Source organism: Heliangelus exortis, chromosome 1, assembly GCF_036169615.1.
Source record: "Heliangelus exortis chromosome 1, bHelExo1.hap1, whole genome shotgun sequence".
Lineage (NCBI taxonomy): Eukaryota > Metazoa > Chordata > Aves > Apodiformes > Trochilidae > Heliangelus > Heliangelus exortis.
In genome coordinates, this window is record NC_092422.1 from 121,543,114 (window position 1) to 121,565,889 (window position 22,776).

General features: G+C 47.3%; 1 protein-coding gene across 2 annotated transcripts; it reads left to right on the forward strand.

Annotated features, from left to right (window-relative positions):
• Nucleotides 1-349: 349 nt before the first annotated feature.
• ACRBP (acrosin binding protein) lies at nucleotides 350-22,440 on the forward strand. 2 transcript variants are annotated; one of them, XM_071763833.1, is made up of 10 exons: nucleotides 8,509-8,608; nucleotides 9,327-9,539; nucleotides 12,060-12,154; nucleotides 12,268-12,376; nucleotides 12,497-12,908; nucleotides 20,405-20,537; nucleotides 20,761-20,940; nucleotides 21,047-21,214; nucleotides 21,288-21,374; nucleotides 21,913-22,440. In XM_071763833.1, the coding sequence occupies exons 1-10, from the start codon at nucleotides 8,524-8,526 to the stop codon at nucleotides 22,024-22,026; spliced, it is 1,596 nt and encodes a 531-aa protein (XP_071619934.1). In that variant the 5' UTR covers nucleotides 8,509-8,523; the 3' UTR covers nucleotides 22,027-22,440. The 2 variants fall into 2 exon arrangements, with proteins under 2 accessions (XP_071619943.1, XP_071619934.1); XM_071763842.1 differs by lacking the exons at nucleotides 8,509-8,608; nucleotides 9,327-9,539 and adding an exon at nucleotides 350-425.
• The last annotated feature ends 336 nt before the right edge of the window (nucleotides 22,441-22,776 follow it).

The following is a 22,776-nucleotide window of genomic DNA, read 5'->3' on the forward strand; positions in this document are numbered from 1 at the left end:
AACATTCAGAGGACTGTGTAGGTGAAAAGCCATGTTGCTCTCGCCTTGTAATGGTAGAGGGACCATCAAAGCCATCAGCTCAGAAGCTGGTGTTAAGTCTTCTGTTCGGGTTTCAACAGAAATCATTGAGTGCTTCAGCACCAAGTGCTTTGAGAAGAGGTACTTGGCTTCCCATCTCATACGGGAAAATAGAGATAAAAGTTCTTACCCAGCCTATGGCTCATATGGTTTGTGGTGCCACTGCCACAGTATGTACTGCCATTCCCAGGTTGTCTTAGACCATTTTCCTGGGGCTTCCCCTATGAATGCAGGAAGTAAATCCTTGAAGATGTTGACTGTGTGTCTGATACGGTCTTTCTGAGAGGAGATGTTGTGCTATCATTCATTGGGGGAGAAGGCTGTGACAGGAGAACAAATTTCTTCAGGTGAGCCTATTCACATGCCAGCTGGGTGCTTGTCTAGCAGCATAAAAGGAGGATGTGGTCTGAACTTGAAAATGGGCTTTGGGCGGGGTGAAATGGTGACAAAAGAATGCAAACACTCCTTTAAGTGGTTTGGTTTGGATGGGAGAGGACAGTGGGTTGTTGTGGCCACCATTATTGGCAAGGTCTCTGGGAGCTGTGAGCTCAAGAGGTGTTTGAAGTGGTGGCTGGAATGAAGCCAATGCTGATGGAGGGGAAGTCATTTATAAATGCACATGGTGTAATGTGAAGCAGTGGGAGTGGGCAGGGGTGTGTTGCACACCAAACCAGGAAACAAGGCAGCCCATTGTTGAGGTGCTGCTTACTGCAGGAGGGGTGACTCTGTTGAGGGTAGCTCTGACTTGGGAAACACAAGTCTCAGGTCTTCTGCAGTCAGTGAAGAATGCTGAGAGGGGGAGGTAGACCAGAGTGCTCCTGTTTCCAGGCTAAGACCAGAATGCTCCTGTTTCCAGGCTAAGGCTTGGCCACAGGTTTACCTTTGTGCTTCTTGGGACACTGAGAATGTTCCAATGAACATTCTGGTAATGGAAAACACATGAGAAATGCCTACCTGGCTTCTGATTCGGTGCCAGAAAACGCAGAGGAGTGCTAGGGGGGAAGCTTCACTTACCCACTGTTCTGCCATTGCATCCTGCTTGTGTCCAGTGAAGGGGTGCTTCAGCCAGCAGAAGTATCCAGGATGGACACTGGCTGCAGAAAAGGGACGTACAGGTAGAGGTCAGCTTAGGCAAGAAGTACTGGGGAAAAAAAAATCAAGGATAGCTTACGGCTTACCAAGTTAAAAACTCTTGAAGCTTTCAAGAGAGGGAATCGGTGCAGTAACTGTGCAATATTTAATCACCAGTAATAAATAAATAAAGTAAGTAAATAAACCAGTAATAAAAGAATCAGTATAGGCTAGAAATGGCAAAGTACAAAAATTGAAGCCAGGAGGAACAAAGCCTACAAGCAACAAGGCTAGAAACATAAGCAGCTTTTTTAGGATGCCTTTTGTTTTTGATATAATTGAACATGGCACATGTCCATTACTAACTGCAGATAGCAGAATTGTTTGTAATGAGAGGAGGGGGAAGTGTTCTGTAAATATTTATTCTGTGTTGGTGCTGGTGTAGAATGGGGATGATGTACTTCCTAGACAAACAGTAAGGAAGATTTTAATATGCTTCTATTGGGATGAAGGCTTTTTTGATCAGCAGTCTTTGGTGGATGATGTTTGTCATCCTGTGATAGCCACCCGAAGGCATCTGTGGTCTGCTCCCTGTTAGGCTCTGGACAGTCTACAAGGCTGGAAAAGAGCCAGCTCTGTGCTGTTTGCAACAATCTCAAGGTGGCTGCTGTAGCAGTCCAGATGTGAAATATTGAAACACCAGAGAAGTAAATCACTTCTAAAACAAGCAAGAAATCCAGGTCAACAAAATAGAAATAGCAAAAAAGGCCAGTCAAAAATTACTTAATTTTTTTTTTTTTTTTTTTTTTTTAAATCCTGCTAATAGTTAAGTGTATCATTGCAGTGGTAATAGGATCTGAAAAGTTTGCTTCTAGAATTGAAATGCTAAAAGAAGGGATACACTAAGTTAAAGCAATCATGAACTCCTTTAGAGAACTGGCTAGCTTGCAGATTTCCTGGAGCAGCTGTGAGTGCAACATAAACACTTTCTAAAATGGAGCTGGCGAAATTGCCCTTTTAGAGTGATTGGAAATAACCTAGCTGATGAGTAGAGTCTTCAGGAAGCTGGAGCCATACAGCAGACTTGCCAGCCTTTTTAAGCCCACTTGTCAATAATAATTGGTCATGCACACAAGTGACTGAATTATCTTGTCCAGCTGTGATTGCCCCATCTGTGGGCACTATTCATTCCTAGGTATCTGGGCAAAGTGTGTTGATGAGGCAGTTCAGCAAAGTATTCCCCTTCCCAGTGAGCAGATGGGCTCAGCAAGCTCCTGCCCCCTGAGCTTTGTTGCTGCCATGTCCAATGTGTGATGTGCACAGAAACCATCCCAGCCACTACCATCACCCAGCACCATTGGGACAACCTTCTTAGCTGCTACAAAGAGCGAGTGATTAAACTAGCCCCAGAGTTCATCACCCTTTCATTAAGCACTCTTAATTATTTACCTAACTGTACATTCAGAGATGTGTGGTAGACAGTCTCTGGCTGGCTGTGGTTGTGTAAGGCTTCTGGACTTAAGAAGACCATTTGAAGCTCAATTGTAGTGTGTTTCAGTGGTACTCAGACTATCAGGGATCAGTTTTTACAAGACGACTGCATAAATATGTTAAGAGTTTGAAACACTGTTTGTAGGGTAACTCCAGGGGTTGTCTGGTTCAGCTTCTCCTTCAAAGCAGGGCTGCTGTAGGTTCTAAATCAGGTCAGATATATACTGGGTAGTATGACATCCCCTACTACTGCAAGCTAGGATAAGAAGGACCAGTTGCATGGCTACAGGTGAAAGGTGATGTTTCTGAAGATCTTAAGACTCAATTTAAATGTTGGCAAAATTAGTTCAGGGGCCCCAAGTTGGCAGTGAATATTCCCAAGAGATAGGTGTCTGAAAATAGGACCCAAGTCATCTCGATGTTTCTCATTGCAGATACGCAGATGTAAGTTTTTGGGAAATGATAGTTACAGACTTCTGCAGGATTGTTCCACTCTGACATCTACAGAGAAACAGGAGGCACTTCCTCCAAGTCCCAAAAGGAGGGGTTATCTGGTCATTAACTTGGCTCAGTAAAGATCCACCCGAAGCATAGCAGGATGTTGAGGTGACTGAGCCCAGACCATGATGCAACCAGAGATTCCATGATTGTCCAGAGAAGGGCAGCGAAGCTCATGAAGGGCCTGGAGCACAAGTCCTGTGAGGAGCAGCTGAGGGAGCTGGGGGTGTTCAGTCTGGAGGAGGCTGAGACAAGATCTCATCACTCTCCTCAGCCACCTCAAGGCAGGGTGGAGCGAGGAGGGAAACAGCCTCTGCTCCTTAGTGAACTGTGACAGGACCAGAGGGAATGGATGGAAGCAGTGCCAGGGGAGGTTTAGGCTGGATGTTAGGACATTTTTTTTCACTGAGAGGGTTGTCAGGCATTGGAATGTCCTGCCCAGGACAGTGGTGGAGTCACCATCCCTGGAGGCATTTAAAAGGCATTTGGACCTGTTCCTTAAGGACATGGTTTAATAGTTAGATTATGGTATTCATCAAAGGTGGGACTGGATGATCTTGGAGATCTCTTCCAACCTGAACATTCTGTGAACCACAGTGAACAGTCTTGGGTGAACTGACAGCAGGAATGCTGATGTTTCACAGCTCCTGCTGCAGGTCAAGGGACACTGATCATGTACCAAGCACTCATCAGTAGATGGTTTTAACCTACCATGACTATCCAAACTTCTGAGCAAGCTTAGACCTAGGGTTCTGCACAAAGGTCTAAAATATGACTGGTCTGACAGTTTCCAAGCTGTCGTGCTTTCTATACTTGACCATGTCTCTGTTTTTTCCCTGCCACTTGAACCAAAAGGGCAAACTAGAGATGTTGACAAACTGCGCAGCAGCACCTGCGGAGCATGCAATTCCTGACTGCTCTAAATCAGCAGCAGCGGGGAAGGAAGACTGCAACTTTCTAAGAGTTACTTGAAGGAAACAAAATGTCCTGGTTTTCTTTCCAGAGACAACTGAAGGAAGTTTCTCTGTTGCCTGGTAGTACAGTATCAGAAGAAATGTAGCTGTTTTTATCAAATAAAATTCAGTTCATTTATAAATAAAGTCAATCATCTTGATTAATTTATGCTAAATTATGTTTATTCTTCTGAATACATAAAAGCAATAGAGGCGTTCATTTAAAAAGACATTTTTGCCCAAGTCTTAAAGAGACAAACAAAGCTCTTAAAGTCAAAAAATGTTCGGCAAGTTGCCTGCTTCAGTCTGTTTTTGTAGATGTAAAATTTAATTTCAGTGTCCTGGATCACTGCTATTGAAGCTGGAAACCTGCCTGGGAAGACAAATGGATGTATTTTTTTTTTTTTCCCCATAGAAAACAAGCAACAAAAAAAGTGCGAAACCATGAGATTTCCTTGTTCTGAAAGTCATCAGAAAAAAAACATTAATTACCACAGAAAGATTTAGGTGGGAAAAGACCTTTCTGGAGCTATGTAGTCCAAGCCCCTACATTGTGGTTGGATCAGGTTGTTCTTTCACTAAAGAAGCCTTCCTTAAAAAAAACTTGTGCAGTTTATTCAACCATGCTTTTATGGATCCACCCTGGTTTGGGTTGTATTATTTAAGAAGCCATTTTAAAAATCTGGTTTTGCAATCAATTAAATATGCCATTTTCTAAATGACAAATAAAAAAATGTTTCATTCCCTATTTTCTAACAAAATAAAATGTAAATTAAGTATCTGAATTAATGCATGATATAACTGTACAGAGCTTGAATAAATGTGAATAGATTAACATATCCACTAGGTTAAAATGAGTGCCAATTTTAATGTAAAGTCTATATTTATCAGCATATTCTCACAGCTCTCAGCCAGTGACAGTAAACCTACCAAGATGAAGCCCAACTGCGGAGTGAAGATTATTTCTGATTAAAGTCAGCAATTTGTATTAATTTTGGTTTAAAACAGCACACACACTAATGCCTTTGTCTGTGGAGGTGGAGACCTCAGCCCTGGTCTGAGTGGAATCCCACAGGGCCATAGCAATCAGCATGAAGGTGTCCAGGGTTCAAATAGATCCTCCTTGATGGAAGACCTAGATCTGAACTGGAAGAGGACCCTTTCTTGCTCTGATGGCTTCTTGGCTGGGCCGTCCATTCTTCTGTTGTCACCAGGTGGCAGCTGTTCTGTGTCCCCCAGATGCAGTGCTGGAGGACATATAAATCCATGTCCTTTAGGCACTGGGGTAGGGATTGCTGTGTCAGTCAAGGGGCTTTGTTGTCCCACAACTCAAGATTAACGCTATTCCCATCTTTTGCCTCTCCTTAAGATTCTCCTAGCAGGAGAACTGCCAAATGATTGTTGAAATGGGAGCAAAACCAAATGCCTTGGGAACTGAGGTCTAGCAAGAAAGTCAGCCTGGTGGGCAAGGAGAGAGAGGGGAGCCCAAGGAGAGATGGAGCCATTGCTGTTGAATGTTGCCACCTCTGGAGGGAAGAGGGTAGCACACTGCTAGGGAACTGTGATGGGCTTTGGACCCTCTTCTCTACCTGCTTTCTTAGAGGTATGTTTTAATAATTTAATGTATCATAGATTTCTCTTTCCTTTGAAGCCCCTTAAGGAACTCATATCCTGGTTTGTCTCAGGGCTGGGGGAATTGAATCAGCCTGTCATGTCCAGGATGGTGATATTTTGAGGCACTCACCTTGACGCCATGGTCAATGAGCCTGGTGAAGGAAAGGGAAATACAACCCTTTGTAGCAGAGGAGGAAGGGCCTGTGAGCCATAGTTTTTAAGAGTTTCAGACATTGCTGCTGGTGGTGTGTATGTGGTGGAATATGCATAGTGGAAAATGCTGAGAAATAGAATAGGGAGGGGTCTTATAGATCATTTATTTCCAACCCCTCTACCATGGACAGGGATACCTTCCACTAGACGAGGTTGCCCAAAGCCCCATCCAACTTGACCTTGGGTTGGTAACTGAGGTATTGAAGACAACAACAAGACTAACTGGGCAGAGGAGCTTGTCTGCAGAGGGGTGATCCTTTACAAACCAGACAGGATCTTCTGAAGCTCAGAATAGACATGGCAATCAAATAGCCACATGGAACACACAGCTCCTGTTCTTGTAGCTGCGGCAAGCTGTTATCCTGCTGTTACACAAACCTGCTGTGGGAGCAGGGCACGCTGCAGACCTGGGGGTTACAGCTGCGTGCATCACCCCGCTGAGCTCAGGCTGGCCCAGCAACACCGTCTGCAGAAAGCACCATTTTGTGGCGGCTCTGAAAACACAGTCGCAAGTCTGCAACCATAAGTTATGCAGCTTGCGATGCACCATGGGTAGTACAACCTGAAAGGTGCCAAGTTAACTCTCAGAAATCAGAAAATACTGTAATTAACATCACCCCTGTGCTATGGACTACTGACCACTGTAATTGATCAATGCTGCAGCGGGGAGTGGACCCCCACTCAGCTTGCATTGATGCCTCCTCTCCAAACTACTGCTCTTTCTGTCTTCATCCCTCCCCCAAAGATGACTTATTTGTCAGAGCCAGCTGGCTCAAACCGAGCCAAAGAACACAGCAGTGTCTCCTGTACTTGCAGCCTCCCACCCCTGCTGGGTGCTCACCACAGATTAGCTGGTTTCTCAAAGCCCTTGTGGACCATAAGAGTCCCCTGAAGGAATCTGACAACCTGAACAAAATCTGGGGTGTGCCACAGTGCACGAGAAGTGCTAGGTATCCAACCTTCCCTCAGATCACTACCTTCTTTCTAAATATAAAGTAGCTCCCTACAGGCATTGCTACTAGAGCATCAACCAAGGATGACATCTTGGCAGCTCCTTCATCTTCTGTCTTGTGTTTGAGTTCAGTGTATGTCCAGGGACTCTTCATGACTCATTCATTCTTGTTTCCTGTTTCCATACACCATGGATCTCTTGCTGGCACATGCGGGTGTGGGCTGCATACCATGGACATGCCAGACATGGATAACACTGTGTGACATGCCATGTGCTTTCCAGAGTCATTTCCATCAGCCACTGCAGTCAGGAATGAGCTCCTCTGGAAAGCTGCTGGAATCAGGACAACAGAACTCAGCCTGAGCTCTGTTGTTACAGGAGAGCAGAGAGGATTAACAGAGCTGGGGAGCCGAAGGCTGTAGAGTTGTATAAAATCAGCTGATAAACACTCCATCTCAACCTAAGTAATGGAAGACTAGGAATGGGACAAAATTTTCAAGCATCAGCAGTGTTGCCTATTTTAATGTGAGTGGCAAGAGTTAGCTGAAAAATGTCTCCTGATCACTGTCTTTCTAAGCCACAAAAACATCCTAAATATTCAGGTGCTGTTGTTAAACAGTCAGGCTCCAAGCTTCTCAGCAACATTATCTTCCAACAAGGCATCTTAGGGCAAAGTGCACCTTGTCTCCTGCAATGCTACATGCTCCAGACACCTCCCTGATGGCCTGCAAGGCTGCCTTGATTGAAGCTTTCACCTTGGCAGCCCTGTACAGACCCTCCTGGGATTTGTGACAGAAGAAATTTCAGCAGCAGCCTGCTATGTTGTTGAAGACTTTGTGGGCTTTGCCTGCAGCTCCTCTTCAGTCCTATAAGTCTGTCATTTGGTGGCCAAGCTGAATCCATGGGGAGTCCAAGCCACTTTGCCACCTGCATTTCACTCATGGATGCATTTCTTGGAGCTGTTGGGCCAAGCATTTTCCTGCCAGCTGCTTGCCCATGATGGTTATGATCGTGACTTTTTCTCTCTCATCAGAAAGTGCCCACCCTCATGAAGTGCTGTGTTGGCTGCAACCCACAGGGTGCACGTCTGGGTCACTGTGTCTACATCCTACACTTTGGTCAGGCATCCACGGTGTGTGGGGTTGGGTCTCCCTCAAAATCAACCCTGTGAGGCTTCAGACACCTTCATACTGGTGGTCCCAAAGCCTCTTTCACCAGCACCATTCATTCCCCCTTCTGCCATTGTGAGGGCTTCAACACACAGAGAGCATCCAGGCTGAGGGTAGAGGATGACCAGCTGTGCTCCTGTGACCCAATGGGGGTTCAGAAAGCTGCACAGCTGTTCTGGAGAGATCAAGCCAGCTTCCCAACACATCCTGATGCAATCCAGTGCTGGGACTTTCCCCAGAGAAGCATGGAGAGTGTCTCAATCCCCACATGTATAACAGATTTTGTCCCCTTTCCCCTGCAGAAGATCATAAAATGTTTTGGGGTGCAAGGAACCCCAAAGGTACCACTTTTGGGGGTGCCCTCACCCCAGGGGCACCCTAGCCAGGCCTCAAATGTTGTTGCAGGTTGTTGCCAGCCACCACAGGTGCCCCATCTCTCCTCCCCCAGCAGCCATTGTCTGTTGCCCCCTGCACCCCAACTGTGATGCCACCCCCTTCACATTCCATCCCGGCCTGGGCCACCCTGTCAGAACCTGGGGCAGCCATGGTGTGGTTGCCCTGCCTGGTGGGTGAGTGACACCTCCTCCAGCCCCCAGCCACCCTCCCGAGGCCACCTCAGGGGTTGCTGAGCCCAGGGACAGTGGGAGAATAGGGGGCCCAGATGAAGGCAAAGGAGGGAAAGGAGGAGATGGAGGGGTGTCCCCATGGAGAGGCAAGGCCTGGGGGCAGTGGAGGGGGCAGCTGGCAGGGGTGGGCAGCGGGTGGGCAAGGCTGGGGGTTTTGTGGGGAAAAAGACAAAATACAAGCAACTTAAACCCAAAACAATCCTTCCTGTGAAAAAAACCAAGCCAAACCAGCTACCACTCAGCCCAAAAAGAGCCCTCCAACTTTTTAATTTGTTTTATTTTTCCTTTTTCTAAAGTATTTCCTTCCTTGTTTTTTCTTTTTCCTTACTCTTTTTTCTTCTTTTGTCTATTTTCATTTTTTCTCTTTTAGTTTTTGTTCTCTTTCACGTTTTTCTTTTTTTCCCTCTCTCTGTTTCTGTTGTGTTTTGTTGGGTATTTTTCCTTTACATTTTGACTGCTTTTTTGTCCCTCTTCCCCCTCTCACCCCAGGGTTGCTGGTTCCCCCATGGCCCTGCAAGCAAGGGTGGTGGAGGGAGACCACAGGCCAGCTCATCCCTGCGCCTGGCTCAGCACCAGTGGAGGAGAGTGGGCTGCTCTTCCCTTTCCACCCACCACTTGCCCCCACGAAGGAAGGTTAAGCACAGACTGCCTTCCCCCACAGGGCTGCTGACCTTGCTGATATCCTCTGTCGCTCCACCAGTGCCTCCTGCTCCGGGCAGTCCCCTGTCAGACCAGGAGTACCAGATCTTTTTTGCCACCCTGCAGCCCTCCTGGAAGGTGGAGGTGTCCTGCCAGCTGCGTTTGACACATGGCTGCCTCAGCCCCACCATAGTGGAACTAGACCAGGAGGAGAACCATGGAAGCATCCCTGAAGGTAGGGGACATCACCCCACCTCCAGGGACAGAGGGAGGCTGGAGCAGTGCCGGCTGTTTATCTGCCCCAAAATGCCACAGGACTGCAGGACTGGAGGTGGGATGGGTCACTCTGGGGTCTCTAGCCCAAAGTTCAGCTTTGAGCTGGACATTCCCAGTGCCAGAGCACTGTGATTTTGTGCAAGGGAGTTTGGTTTTGTGGCATCTCTGGGCGCCCTTTCCAGCAGTGCTCCATTTTCCTGGAGAAATATCTTTTCCTAACAGCCAGTTCTAAACCTCCCAAGCAGCAATTTGCAGGTTTTACCCTCTTATGTTTTCTGGTGTTGCCGAGGAAAATTTGCCTTTGTCATCTGGAAGCTTTTCTTCAGGTCCCTGTGGGCTGCAATTAAATCATCATTAAATCACCTCCCCACCTCCTCTGCACCCAGCTGAACAAATACAGATGCCCCTGCCTCCCTTTGTGGGTCGCAGCCATGGCCATTTCTGTGGCTCTTTGCTGATTTCCTGTTTCTCCACATCTCCACTGGTGGGGTGGCAGGGGAAAAGAGATGGACACCATTTTCTGAACTGTGCAGAAGCTCATCATCTCTTCCCAACAGCTCATCTTACAACCTGACCAGCTTCTTCCAGCTTGATCTGGGGTTTAATGCGGAAACTTGCCTTGTGGGCTCTCATGGGCCTTTTAGAAAGCTTGAGCTGATAAGCTGCTTTTTTAAGTGTTTAACATTTCAAGAGCCAAGAAACATCCCAGTTCAGAAAGCACCATAGCAACACCACCCTTTAAATCTCTGCAGTCATACTTTCCCTGCACCCCTGCATCAGAGAATTTAAGTGGCATAATTACATCTGTGCAGCTGAAAAACTTGGGACTACTTCTGTTGTATTTTTCTTTAGAGGAAAAAAAAAAGGGGGGGGGGGTGAACAATTTTCTCATTAAAAGTATGTCTATAAATGTCAAAGAACTAAATTATCAGCCAACTGTGCTTATTTGGTCTGCAGATTGAGGGCAACAATTTCTTGCTTGTTTCTGCAGCTGTGTCAGGAGAACTGGCCCCATCTCAAGTCACCAGACCCAAGGACAGGTCCTGGATTCCTCACTCATTTGTGGGCACCTGCAGTACTCAATGCCTTGGTGCTAGGTGCACCCAGAGGCTGTCCCTGATTCCTCTCCTGCTGATGCCCAGCACACCCTGGCACTGCTCTTTGGCATTCCCAGTCATACTCCCACTGGTGCTGCCTTTGAAGGCTCTGCTGCCAAGAGCAGGATCATCTGGGAATGACAGGAAATGGGACAGTTTTGCAGCATGGCCTTTTGGCCTCCTATTCCGCCATCTCTCAGCCCAACAGACCCATCCATCTGATTTTATTTCCTCAGTGTCCCCTTCCTTTCAGTTTTGGGGCTATTTTGCCATGTGTTGATTGCCAAACTGAGAGTCCAAACATGTGCCTTCACATGCTGTGCCTTTATTGTCCCCATGGATAAATGGCAGTGCTGCCTACGTGCAACTGCTCATGAGCATTAATCACCTCTCTCCAGGTGAAGTGCTGAGGAAAGCAGTTACCTCATGTTTCAAACAGGGGAAGCCAACACATAACCTGTCAAAGCTCTTTGTTGTGGAAGATTAGAGTCAGGAGGTTGTTTCCCGATGAATGTATGCAAATACCTTTGCTGGCTCATCTTTTAGAGATGATGCAGTTGTTAATTTATTGCCAACCATCTCCTGTGGGTGGAGCTGGCCACAAAGCCCAAGGGGCTGGCTTCCTGGCACCCAGCAGCATCTGTAGCTGTTTGCAACAAACACATGGGCAGGAAAAGCAAAGAGACAAAAGACCAGACTGATCATACTCATTGTCTGGTGCTGGGAAGGGCTCCCGTTGGCAGGAAGGTCAGAGAATTCAAAGAAAGATGAGTACTTCCAAAGGGGAGACAAACCTCACTGCTAAAGGAGGCAAACTGCTCATCAAGCCATACCATCAGTGTTCAACAGGCTGTGGGAGAGCTGAGCCATGGTGAAAATCAGGGGACCAGCAAAGAGAGCCCATAGGAAACTTTACCTGTGAAAAATTTTCCTTCACTTCTCAGGTGCTGGAAAATGTACTTTTTTTCCTCCTCACACCCCAAAATGAAAAGTTGCTGTCCTCATCAGAGGAATGGTTTGTGACATCACACCATCACTTGCATATTTTATTTCATTTTTTAAATACCTTTCAAAAGCTAATAACAAAATCCTTATCAGATCCTGGAAACAGGAGGTTTGTGAAAGGGGGCAGGATGATCAACTGAAACCCTGGGTGGTTTGGAGGGAAAGTGCACCTGGCACCTGGGATTGGGAGTTACAACAGCACCAGGCTGTGATCTCCACTTGAGAGCAGACACCTTTGACTTGCTCTTCACCCAAAGCCTCACCAAAAAGAGCCATCTGAGAGGTCCTCATCTCCCAGGTCAAACCCAGAACAAGAGGGCAGATCCAGAAACCTGCATCCTGCCCCCATCCCACATCTTTCTCTCACCCCTCTCCAGGGCCGATCTGCTCTGACTTCCCAGAGGCACCGTGGTTTCAGACCTTCTGCCATTTCGCTCAGTACCGCTGCTTGAAACGCCACTTCTACAACAAGGTGGGGAGGGGGATTCAGGACAGGGGGTAGCTCTTGGGAGATGGAAAGGGAAGATGGGAGGAGGAAGGGAAGCTAACACAGCAGGGCTCATGTTTCTTCTCCTCTCTGCTCAGCGAATCCCATGTCCAAGTTTGGTTCCTCCAAAAAATTTTCTCCTCCCAATGGAGCAACCCCATCCTTTGAACTCCTGGGCAAAGGACAGAAGCTCCTCTACAGACAAAGGTATGGCTGCACTCTGCTCACCTGATTATCTCCTGTAGCTACTTCCCCCCTCCCTCACAGCAGCTTTCTGTCTGGCCTTAGAAAGGTGTCCTCAGCCCCCCTATCCTGCTCTCTCCCCAGCTCTGAGGCAGACTTCTCCCTTGCCTATTAATACCCTGCTGAGCACCAGCGTGGACACTCTCCTGAAGTACTCTAAAGCACTGTCAGGTCAGAAACTGCTGCCAACAACGCTCTCACTGACCGTGCCAAAGGTGCTGAGCTCCCTGAAAGACACGGAGCTGCCTGTGCTCCCACCAACCATGTCCGTCCCAAATACCTCTGCTTCCTCAACTCCTGGGCTGGAAACCCCTGCCCAGACTAAGCAAGACTGGACACAACGCTTAAAGGACAGCATCTTGCAGCTGATACACTTGACCTTCTCCTTGGAGACGTCCCTGGGCAACAGGGGCTCTTCTCTGGACCACAGCTTCAGTTCACACGCAGGGACATCAGGCAGCATGGAGGAGGTGCAGGAAACAGTCCCACCAGGCAGGTGAGGGGAAGACCCATCTTCCCAGAGAGTGGGCTACTGTACACCATCCATGCAGGGCTGGCCTCACACAAGCTGGCTGGTAGTCCCATGGCACTTGTGCCCTGGTGATCACAGGCAGGCTTTCTGGAGCAAGCCATCCCATACAGAGCAGGAAGTTACCTGGGGACCCCCTCAGACCTCCCCTGCTCCTGGACAGAGTTGAGGAGGGGGAGGGTAACACAGCACTGCTGACGCCTGGCCACGTCCTTGAGTCCTGAGCAAAGTGCAGTGAGGCCTTTCCCTGCAGGCAGGGCTTTATCCCGTGCACGTGTATCCCCACACTGTGACCATCTGCAGTGTGCAATCACCTCTGCACTCATCCTTCTCCCAGCTCAGGCCTCCCAGGAGTCCAGATGACCCGCAGAAAGAGCTTCTTTGCATGCAGGGGTTCTTGGGATGCTGTAGTATACACGTCTCTCACTGAATCACAGAATCAGCCAGGTTGGAAAGGACTTCTAAGATCATCAAGTCCAACCCTTGATCCACTACCACTGTGGCTACCAGACCATGGCACTGAGTGCCACAACAGTCTCTTCTTAAAAACCTCCAGGGACAAAGAATCCACCACCTCATCCCATTCCAATGCCTGATTGCCCTCTCTGTAAAGAATTGTTTCCTAAAAAAAACTGCTCCTCTCCTTTCTGCATGCAGTGCGAGGCAGATGTTTCTTTAAACAGTCTGACCCAGAGACCACTCCAAGGAGTGCTCCATTCCACACCCAGGGAGAGCAAAGCAGCCCTGGGCTAGGAAACAGAGCCAGGGGCACAGCTCCTTGCTGTGCAGAACCACTGCTTCTCCTCAAGCACATGAAGCCCCTCTGCAATCTGGAGCACTGCACTTCCCAATGGGTTTCTGGGTCCCTGCTCTGACTCTGAAAGCAGCTGCATGCCAGTTCAGCACAGAGCCCTGCAAGAGTCCAGCTTGTTTCCATCTTATTTTGTTCCCTTACTTCCTCTGGCTTTAGAAGTTTGTCAAGCCTCTTGAGGCTTGATTTCTCAGCTGGCCTGGCATGATCCATTCACCTCCCTGCTTGGGCAGCTGGGGAAAGTGAGCCCAAACAGAATGGACCTGCATAAGGGTTGTCTGTTTCCACTCAAATTTACTTTTTGATCCTGTTAGTACTTTGTGGCTGACAACCACTTGCTTTGACTGAGATGCAAAGATTATTTTGCTTGCCAAGAGAAAACAAACAAACAAACAAACAAACAGCAAAACAAACCATCTAGATGTATTCATAGAGAAGTAATTTTGTTTTGCTCTGTAGCTGGCCAGTGTTGTTCCTGTAAGTGCATGGGTTTTGTGGATGATTGCACATCTGTGGTTTCTTTTGAAAGCGCTACATACTACTACACTTGAGCCAGACATTCCATTTCTCCATGTAAAAAATGAATTGTGTTGTTAAAGCTAAAACTATTCTCTTGCAAGGCTGTAGCTTATGTCATCCTCCCTCCTAATGTTGTAGGAGGCCTTTACTGCCCTGTGAATTTTTCCTGGTGTTATGTACCCCAGGGCAAAATTCTGTTTTGTTGAGGACATGTTCATTTTCCTTGCCTCCGAAAACAGAGCCTTGCTCTGATTTGGTTATATTTGGGTTATTTGAGGGACTACTCTGCTTGCTATGACACTCGCTATTCTTCTGCAGACTTTCTCAGAGACACTCATGCTGACTGTGTCTGCAGCCTGGCAGCCGAGCCCCATCAATCATGCTAAGCAAAGCTTAAACTCGAGTCAGGATAAAAATGTGAGCTAGACTGTGCCTGTCGGCTTTGCTGCTCACCGCATCCCCCCCTCCTCTCAAAGGGACTTCAAAGCATGACCTTAAAAAGGGGGGAAATGCTTTGAGGTATTTCCATTCCAGCAAGAGGAGCAGTGCTGGGTGGGACTGGTCGGTCTGCATAGGTGCCCTTCGGTGCCTGGTTTCACATGGGGTGAGTGAGCATGGTTGTGACAAGCACCAAACCCAGGGGCTGAACATCTTGTCCAGAGGGCATCCATTGCCTTCTTATTCACCCCTGCTTGTAGCAGGGGCTCTGGTAGCATTAGCAGCTTTCATGGTACCTAATGAAAGCCGGGTAGCTGTGACCTTCAGAGACAGACATGAGGATGGCAACAAAACAACAGGAAGAATTGGCAGCATGTTTTTGTGGTCATTCTGCTAGTAGTTATAGGGGGGGAAAGGTGGCTCTTACTGTGCTTATTTTCAGTTTTTATTTGTGCTTTCTGCCCCCTTAATTATAGAGTTATTTATTTCCTGATATTTCCTCAGGACTGAGGTAAGCTAAACAGAGCTCGACAGTTCTCATGCTATAAATCCTGTGCAACTCATTTTCCGTGGCAATTTTTGATGCCCCTTTAAAACATCCACACGCTCCACCTCTGCATGCACCATTCAGCAATGGGTTAGAGCAGCTGGGTATGAAGAAAGAGGTCAGCCTCCCTTCCTTTCCTGTCTCTTCCATCTGCACACAGGAATTGCATTTCCCTTTTTCCCAGGGCTTCCCGCTGTTGCGGTGTTTGTCTGCCACAGCCCCTACATCCCATTCAGCATCGTGGCTGTCCCGGCTACAGGCGTTGTCCTGTTGGTATTTGTGCATGGATGCTAATGTTCCAGTGAGCCCATCCTCCACCGTAAGGCTGAGCTGAGCCCTCCCTGGTGGCTGTACCTTCCTACTGCTGCTTTACCCCTCCAATATTCTTTGCTGTGTTTACGTACGTCCTCCCCAGTGACCTCAGTTTTAAGACCAGACCCTTCGCTACATAAACTGTCCCCAGACAAACACTCTCTTTGAATTCTCATCACCCATGAGCAGTTACATTTTTATTTTTCACCTTGGGTCTGGCCATGAGGGCAGGGACCTGTTTCCCTGACACTTCAGCTGCTTTTAGGAACTAGCTGTCTCTTGGAAATTATTTAGAGGTATCTTATGGCCATTTAGCAAGGCCAGGGTGCAATTTAGTGCCTCTGTATTGCTACTGTGTGTATCAAGCTGTGAAAAGGGAGCCACAAAAAGGCAAGTTGCCTTATCACTACCAGGCCAGAAATTCAGGTGCTCCCAGAGTCTGGGAAATCTAAGAGCAGGGACGTGTCAGTGCCTCAGGGAGCAGAGGTAAAAAGGCTGAACTATCACATGGGTCAGCAGGACCAATTCATAAAATTCACATTTTCCCATGTTTTGTGCCCTCTGACCCTTGGCAAGGTGTTTACACCGTATTGCAAATGGCTCCTGAGTTGTGTTACCTACTGGGTTTGATCTGTGAGGTACCAAGCCAGCCAGCCTGCCTTCTTGGCAAGCAGGCCAAGATCTCTTTTTCCTTCTGAAGCTGTTAAGAATGGCTTTTCCCTTGGTGGTTTTAATTTCCTGCAGCAACCCTCCTAAATCAGAAGTTACAAAGTTCTGGAAATCTCCTGTTTGCTCCTTACCTTCTTTTCTGCTTGCTCACAGACAGCTAATACTGGGGAGGTTCAGATGAGAGCAGATAAGAGCAGATGAAAGTTAATGGTCCAAACCCTTGTTGTTACATCGATGGAGAGGTGAATGTTGTTAATGGGCAGTCTTCAGAGAGAATGCTGAAGTAGTCTCTATCTGTATTGCTCCATGTCTTGAGATGCTAGAGCAAGGCAGGTTTTTATCTGAAGTTTTCTCTTTTTGCCTTCGAGCAATTAATGTTCTTGGGCCACAGATTCTTAATTGGGTTTTTTTGTTTCCTTGTTTTGTTGGGGTTTTTTTGCATTCCCTTTGAAAATTGCCTCCTAGTATCTATCAGGTTTTTTCCAGGGCAGCAGTTAGGTCATTAATGTTGTACAGAGGTACTAAGGGATCTGAACTTAGAAAATCACTTTAGAAAGACCTATTAATTTTCCTGAAGCATGTGGAAACTTCTGTACATTAGCAAACAGCTCAGCAGTGTGTCAGTGAGTGCAGGAGCAGTGCTGTACCACATCTTTACCCTTCGCCTGTGATGGGACACAAAGTCCCTGTGCTGCCATGAAGCAAAAGCAGTGGGAGAGTGTCTGGATATGCCAAAGAGCAGTGCCAGGGCACTGGGAATCAGTGGGAGAGGAGATAGGGACAGCCCCAGGGTGCACCTAATGCCACGGTGCCGTGGGTTGCAAGAACCCACAAGCAAGTGAGGAGTCTGGGACCCAATCTCTGGATCTGTAACCTCACTCACCCAGAGGTGGTGAACCAAATCATAATCATAAAGAGGTGGAGAATGGAGACAGGAGGAAATGGATGTGGCAGAGAGAGCAACAGAATTTCTTGGTAACCTTAGGTTGATGGCATTGACCCAGTCTCCTGAGTGGATGAGCAGATGTTATGAATACAGTTCCTGTGTGTTTGCACAGGCGGACAGCAACAAGGTGTTGGTGGGTGATGCATAGGGAATGTGAGGTTTTTGAGCCAGTCACATTGAATATAGTCTCTAAATCTAAGGTTTGCCGTGCAGAAGAGGCACCTACCACATCTGACTTGCCATTTGTTCTGAACAAGTAGGTCACCAACACTCAGCAGATGTTTTATTGCTACTTGTATGAACTACTGATGGAAGCACTCTTTGTAGAAAACACTGGAGCCAAATTCCTTTCTACTGCCCCTTTTGCCTCTAATCCTCTATTTGTATCTTGTTCAGGGTGCAGTTTTTGAACTAATATGCATGCTGGAGAAAGCAAAGGCTGTTAAACCCGTTTATTAGCAGTTGCATTCTAAGCATCAACTTGTTATTTTTTTGATATTTTTAAAAAAAGTACAGCAAGCTGGACAATTTTCTTTTTTCTCTCAGTGATGAAAACACCAGAGATATTAATATCATTTTTAGGGACTGTTAATGTGCCTCTCACTTTAATGGCTTGATTATCTTGGTGTCATGAAGAAGCAATCAAATCAAAATAAGACACTGGAATAACAAGCAAGTAGTGGAACAATAGCCGATAATTATTTATCTGTGGGTAAACTATTTCAGATAAATTTGGAGAATATCTGGGCCATTAACTGAAATCTGTGAGTACCATCAAGATGACCCAGCCAAATCTCAAATGCACAGTGCCAGCTCTGCATTAGCAGGCAAGCATATGAGTGGTGGTTAACTCCCTTTGGCTGTCGCACTGGACCAAATGCTTGCTCTCCTGGTCTACAACTGCTTAGAAATTGGCAATGTTTGGTAATCCCCACACAAAGAGCAATCCTTAGAGAAGAGAAATGCTAGGTGTGCCTTGGGGGCTGTCACTGTTTTTTCTCTTAGCAGTCCAGCTCCCTGACACAGAAAAATGCTGAGGGTTGAACTGAACAACCTTAGACAAGATTTTCAAGTGGCATGAGCACAGAATTTTGCTCTAAATTTAAAATTTCCTGTTCTGCTTGGTACCCTAAATGGTCTGAATGTTTACAGAGGAAACAAACAAACAAACAAAAAACCAAAAATAAATAGGATCATGTGAAGCCAGGGGTTGGTGGAGTGGACATAAAGGATCTTAAAAGTTCTGGAAGTGCTCTCTGCAGGGTAGGAGGGCTTTGCTTTGGGGTTTTTTTACTGGCACATTTTAACTTTTTCCAGAATTGCCTGAAAGAGTTGGTATCCATCACTGCTGTCCTCAGTTTGTGTTCTTTACAGCCTGCACACAGCACAGAACAGGATGGTGTGTTGAAGGAACACCTTCACTTGCCTCAGTGTAGGCTGGAGTTTCCCTGTAATGTCTTTTTTTCAAAAAAAATCATCCCTCATTATATTTTCTGTGACTAAGATTATCCAGGTTCTTTTGTAGTATCTAAGTGAGAGAGAAACTTTCAGAGACACTGACAAGCCGAATTGCTGCTGCTTAATGGGAACAGTTTGGGTACAGGATCACTTGTTTCTGACCCACTCCAAGTACAAGACCATACAGCAAGTTCTTTCGCCCACAGTGTGTCATGGCCAAGGAATTTTTTTAAGAAGATGCACAAAACTTCTTCCTCTTAGTAACCCTAACCTTCATCCACGTTCTCCCACATGAGCACTCACCCAAACCCCATGCAAATGCCAAGCATCTGCATGGTTCTGTGCATATGGTGTACACCTCTCACATGTCTGTGGATCCGTGAACAGCACTCATTCCTTACAGCTTGATTTCTTCACACACCGTGTAATCACAAGAGCTTAACAGTGGGGAGGCTGATCTCTTCCAGCCTTCAGGCCTGGGAATTGCTCTGATCACACACCCTGGCTGTCCTGCTTAGCACAAGACATTAATCCATGCCTAGTGAGTCCTGAAGGAAAAACAGGCTGAGGTACAGACCCTTCTCCTGAGAGACATCTGGGATATCTTTCTGAAGTCTCCAAACTGTGAAGAAACCACCCCATCAGCTGGTCCCATGCTAAAGATCCTTTGTGTCAGGAACACACAGTTCATTTCTGATTTGAATGGATCTGTCTCCAGACTACAGTCACCAAAAGTCATTACTCTTCCATCTGCTGATGAAGAAAGCCTTCCAGATGATCCTCAGCTTGGTAAAAGCACTGACTGGCTGAATGGCCACCCACTTTGATCATCTAAGTAAAGATTTTTCAGCTTCTCACTCTAGGTGAAAGGCTTTAGGAAATCTCATCTTCATTACCTTCCACCTCTTTTTTATTTTTTCTCCACCTCTTTTTTACTTTTTAGTGCTAACCTGAAGCTCTTCCAAGAAGTTTCAGCTACTGTTAGGGAGACTTTACCATACAGGTTAGCCCATGCATGGATTTTGAGAGCATTTTAGCATAAACAAGTGCTGCCTTTCTTTTTACTTTCTGCCAGGTCAAAGTTAGATTGTTTATCAATGGTTTTGTTTCGAGACATGGAAGACAAATATTACTTAAGGAGCACTTTTGCCTCTTCTACATCATTGCTGAAAGCTGACACCAACCCCATCTGTAACAGTTCTATACCATGTTTATGATTTCTTCCATTCTTAAGAGTTTCAAAATAGTCTTATAGTCCATATCCTACTGTCCTTAGATTTCCTACCTTTAGCTTCCCACATTGCTTTGGATGATCGTTTAATTAATTGTTACCAATTTGTTTCCCTTCCTATCAAATACACTGGCTCAAGCAGGCAGGAGGTCTAAAGTTATTTACTCCAGACCCAAATGGGACTGCCCCATGGTCAACACTCAGAAGACCTCTAACAAACACCCCTTTGCTGTGCACTTGGATTGACAAAACTAAGCAGCAGCTGCTGCAGAATCTCTGGGAAAGTTCCTCCAGTCCCTTTCACATGCTCCCAAATGCACACACACACATCCCCACCCCATAGCTTCCATGTTATACAGGCATTCCTGTTCCACTGTGCAGTTTGGCCAAGAGTCCAAGGTTCCTTTGAGAAAGGTTTTTTTTATCATGCTTTGAGTCTGTTTTCCCTCCTTTCAGATTTCAACTAAATGTCTATCTCTTCAGCTTGTGACAAGAAACAAGACTTGACTTTCTCCATCCCTTTCTCTGTCAGCCTTCTAGCCCTGAAGAATGATGAAGCAGTGATGATACTGTGCTATGCAGTGCTGGAGGGAAACTGTCTGTCATCAATGGTCACCCATTTCTGGAAGGAGATTGAAGAAAGAGTCCATGGGTTTGGAGATTCGGTAAAGATGCTGACATTTGCCTTTGACCCCCACTGTGTGCAGGGCTCCCTGAAGTGCTGACCACAATGTTCTGATGTCCAGAGCTCATCAGCACTGTCCTTTCAGATGCCACCTCCTGTGAAAAGCTGGCCTGGGTGGCAAGGGAGGCAAGCTCCAATCCAGGGATATAGAATCTCCTTGGCCTCCTTTTATCCCCCTGACCACCCCTCTGCATCCACCCTAGGTGTGTGACAGCCTTGGGCGAAGTCACATGGACCCATGCCCTACCTGTGCTTTCTGCTCGCTGAAGAGGGAGCAGTGTCAGAACGTCAAAAACCTGTACCGTGTTCACTGCAAGACAGGCAGCTTTACCACCTACATCAACCCTCAGATCTCAGCCCAATACCAGGCTGCAGCCAACAAGGTACCAACTGTGTTGCATCTCCAGTCAGCCCCCAAGGAGGAGCCTGGACCAGGTGGTGGGGAAGGGCAGGAAGAAGCACAGCTCTTTCTATTCCATCCCTCTGCAGACCAGCTCCCCAGAGATCTCCCAACAATTTGTCACGAAGGTTTTCAATGGGATGAGGCTGGAGTACTGGTGCAGCTTGATGGCCACCCATGGCTGTGATGACCCTCAGGTGGCCCTCTGGCTGAAGGCAGAGTACACCAGCTTCCCAGATAGAGGTGACCCAAGCCAGGTGGGTACCCAGTGAGTGCACCCTATCCCTCCTTCTCCTCTTTTTTCTCTGGCCTTCATTCCCATCTCCCCAGATCTGCGACTCAGAAGGAATTCAGCACCCCAGCTACTGTGCATTCAAGAGCCACCAGTGTCTGCAGAAGAGCCTCTACAACCAGAAGGTGAGAAGCAACCTGCACTGCCCTTTACACAGCATTCTTCTCCACATCTGGTCCCTTCACAGCCAGCCCAGCGTCCTTGCAGGGCTCACTGGCTCACTGCTTGTCCCTCCAGCAGGACAGAATAGTGTGTGTTGGCAGGAGTGACAAATACTGACTGGAGAACACCTGGCACGTAACTGAGGCAGTGAGATTTGCACAGACACTGTTAAGAGATGGCAGCAGAGACAGCTGCTTGTCTTGAGGGAGAGGAGCTGTGGACAACCTCCCCCCCCATTGGGGTATCCTTGTATATACCCACAGGGAAGGGTTTCTACCACCTACTGGATACTTCCTAGGTGGTAACAAAAATCTAGAGCAGGACAGAGGACTAGCCCATATCTGTGATCCTCTCCCTCCTGCTTCCAAGCTGGTTCTCCCCACTTCCCTTTGGTGCCCCCATTATCCCACCCTCTGGGTGCCATCCATCGTGGAGCTTCTCTTTTCCTGAGGGGAGAATTTGCAGTGGTATCAGTCCTGCAAACTCAGGCTCTCCTTGCAGGTGTCTCGCCAGATCTGCCACAGAAACAGGACATACCAGGTGCTGAGTGAGAAGGAGGGAGAGGAGGAGGTGCGGCTGTGGCGCCAGAGATTCTTCCGCCTCACCAAGGGATGATGCATGGTAGCAGAAGGGTGTCTGGGAAGTGCAGGCCTCCAGACTTTGGCTCCCTGTAGCTGTGGTGGGGAAGAGACTGGGTAGACTTGGACACCTCTTTCCACACCCCTTGCTGGCCAGACCACATCATGGCCAGATTTCCTCACGCAAGCACCTGTTCTGCACCACTGGCAGAGCTTAAAACCACAGGGTTTCTCTGTGACACCTGCTGGAACTCCTTCTGAAACCATTTTCTCCAGCCAAAGGAGCAGCTGAGCATTGGAACTGGGCATCAGCCCTGGGCACCTGGATTTAGAGCCACCGGCCCACGTGTTCACGTCTGAAGTCTTCACTCACCTCTTGCCTCCTATACCAGTTAGTAGTTCTCCCAAGGATGTTTTATTTATAAAGAGCCCGTCTGCTGCACAAACCTAATTCGGTCTTTTCTCTCTGCTGCCACCACTCTGTGAAACTCCTCAGTTACCCTTCTCGCATCTGAGATAGGTTCCTGCTCCTCCCTGCTCCACTCTGTGGCGTTTCTTGTTCGCTGCAGCCCATGTGGCCGCTGAGCAGGAGGAATTCAGAGTGGTCTCCTCCTCTCTCAGCCCTCAGGAGGAAGCAGACCCAGGTACCCTCCAGGTCCTAAGTGCAGTGCACGAGGAAGGAGCTGATGTACACACTTTGCTTTCCATTGCAGCTGATTTATTTCTAAAGTTTAAGGGTTTATCGGGCCTGCGCCCTCCAACACCCTATCAAGAAAAATAATTCAAA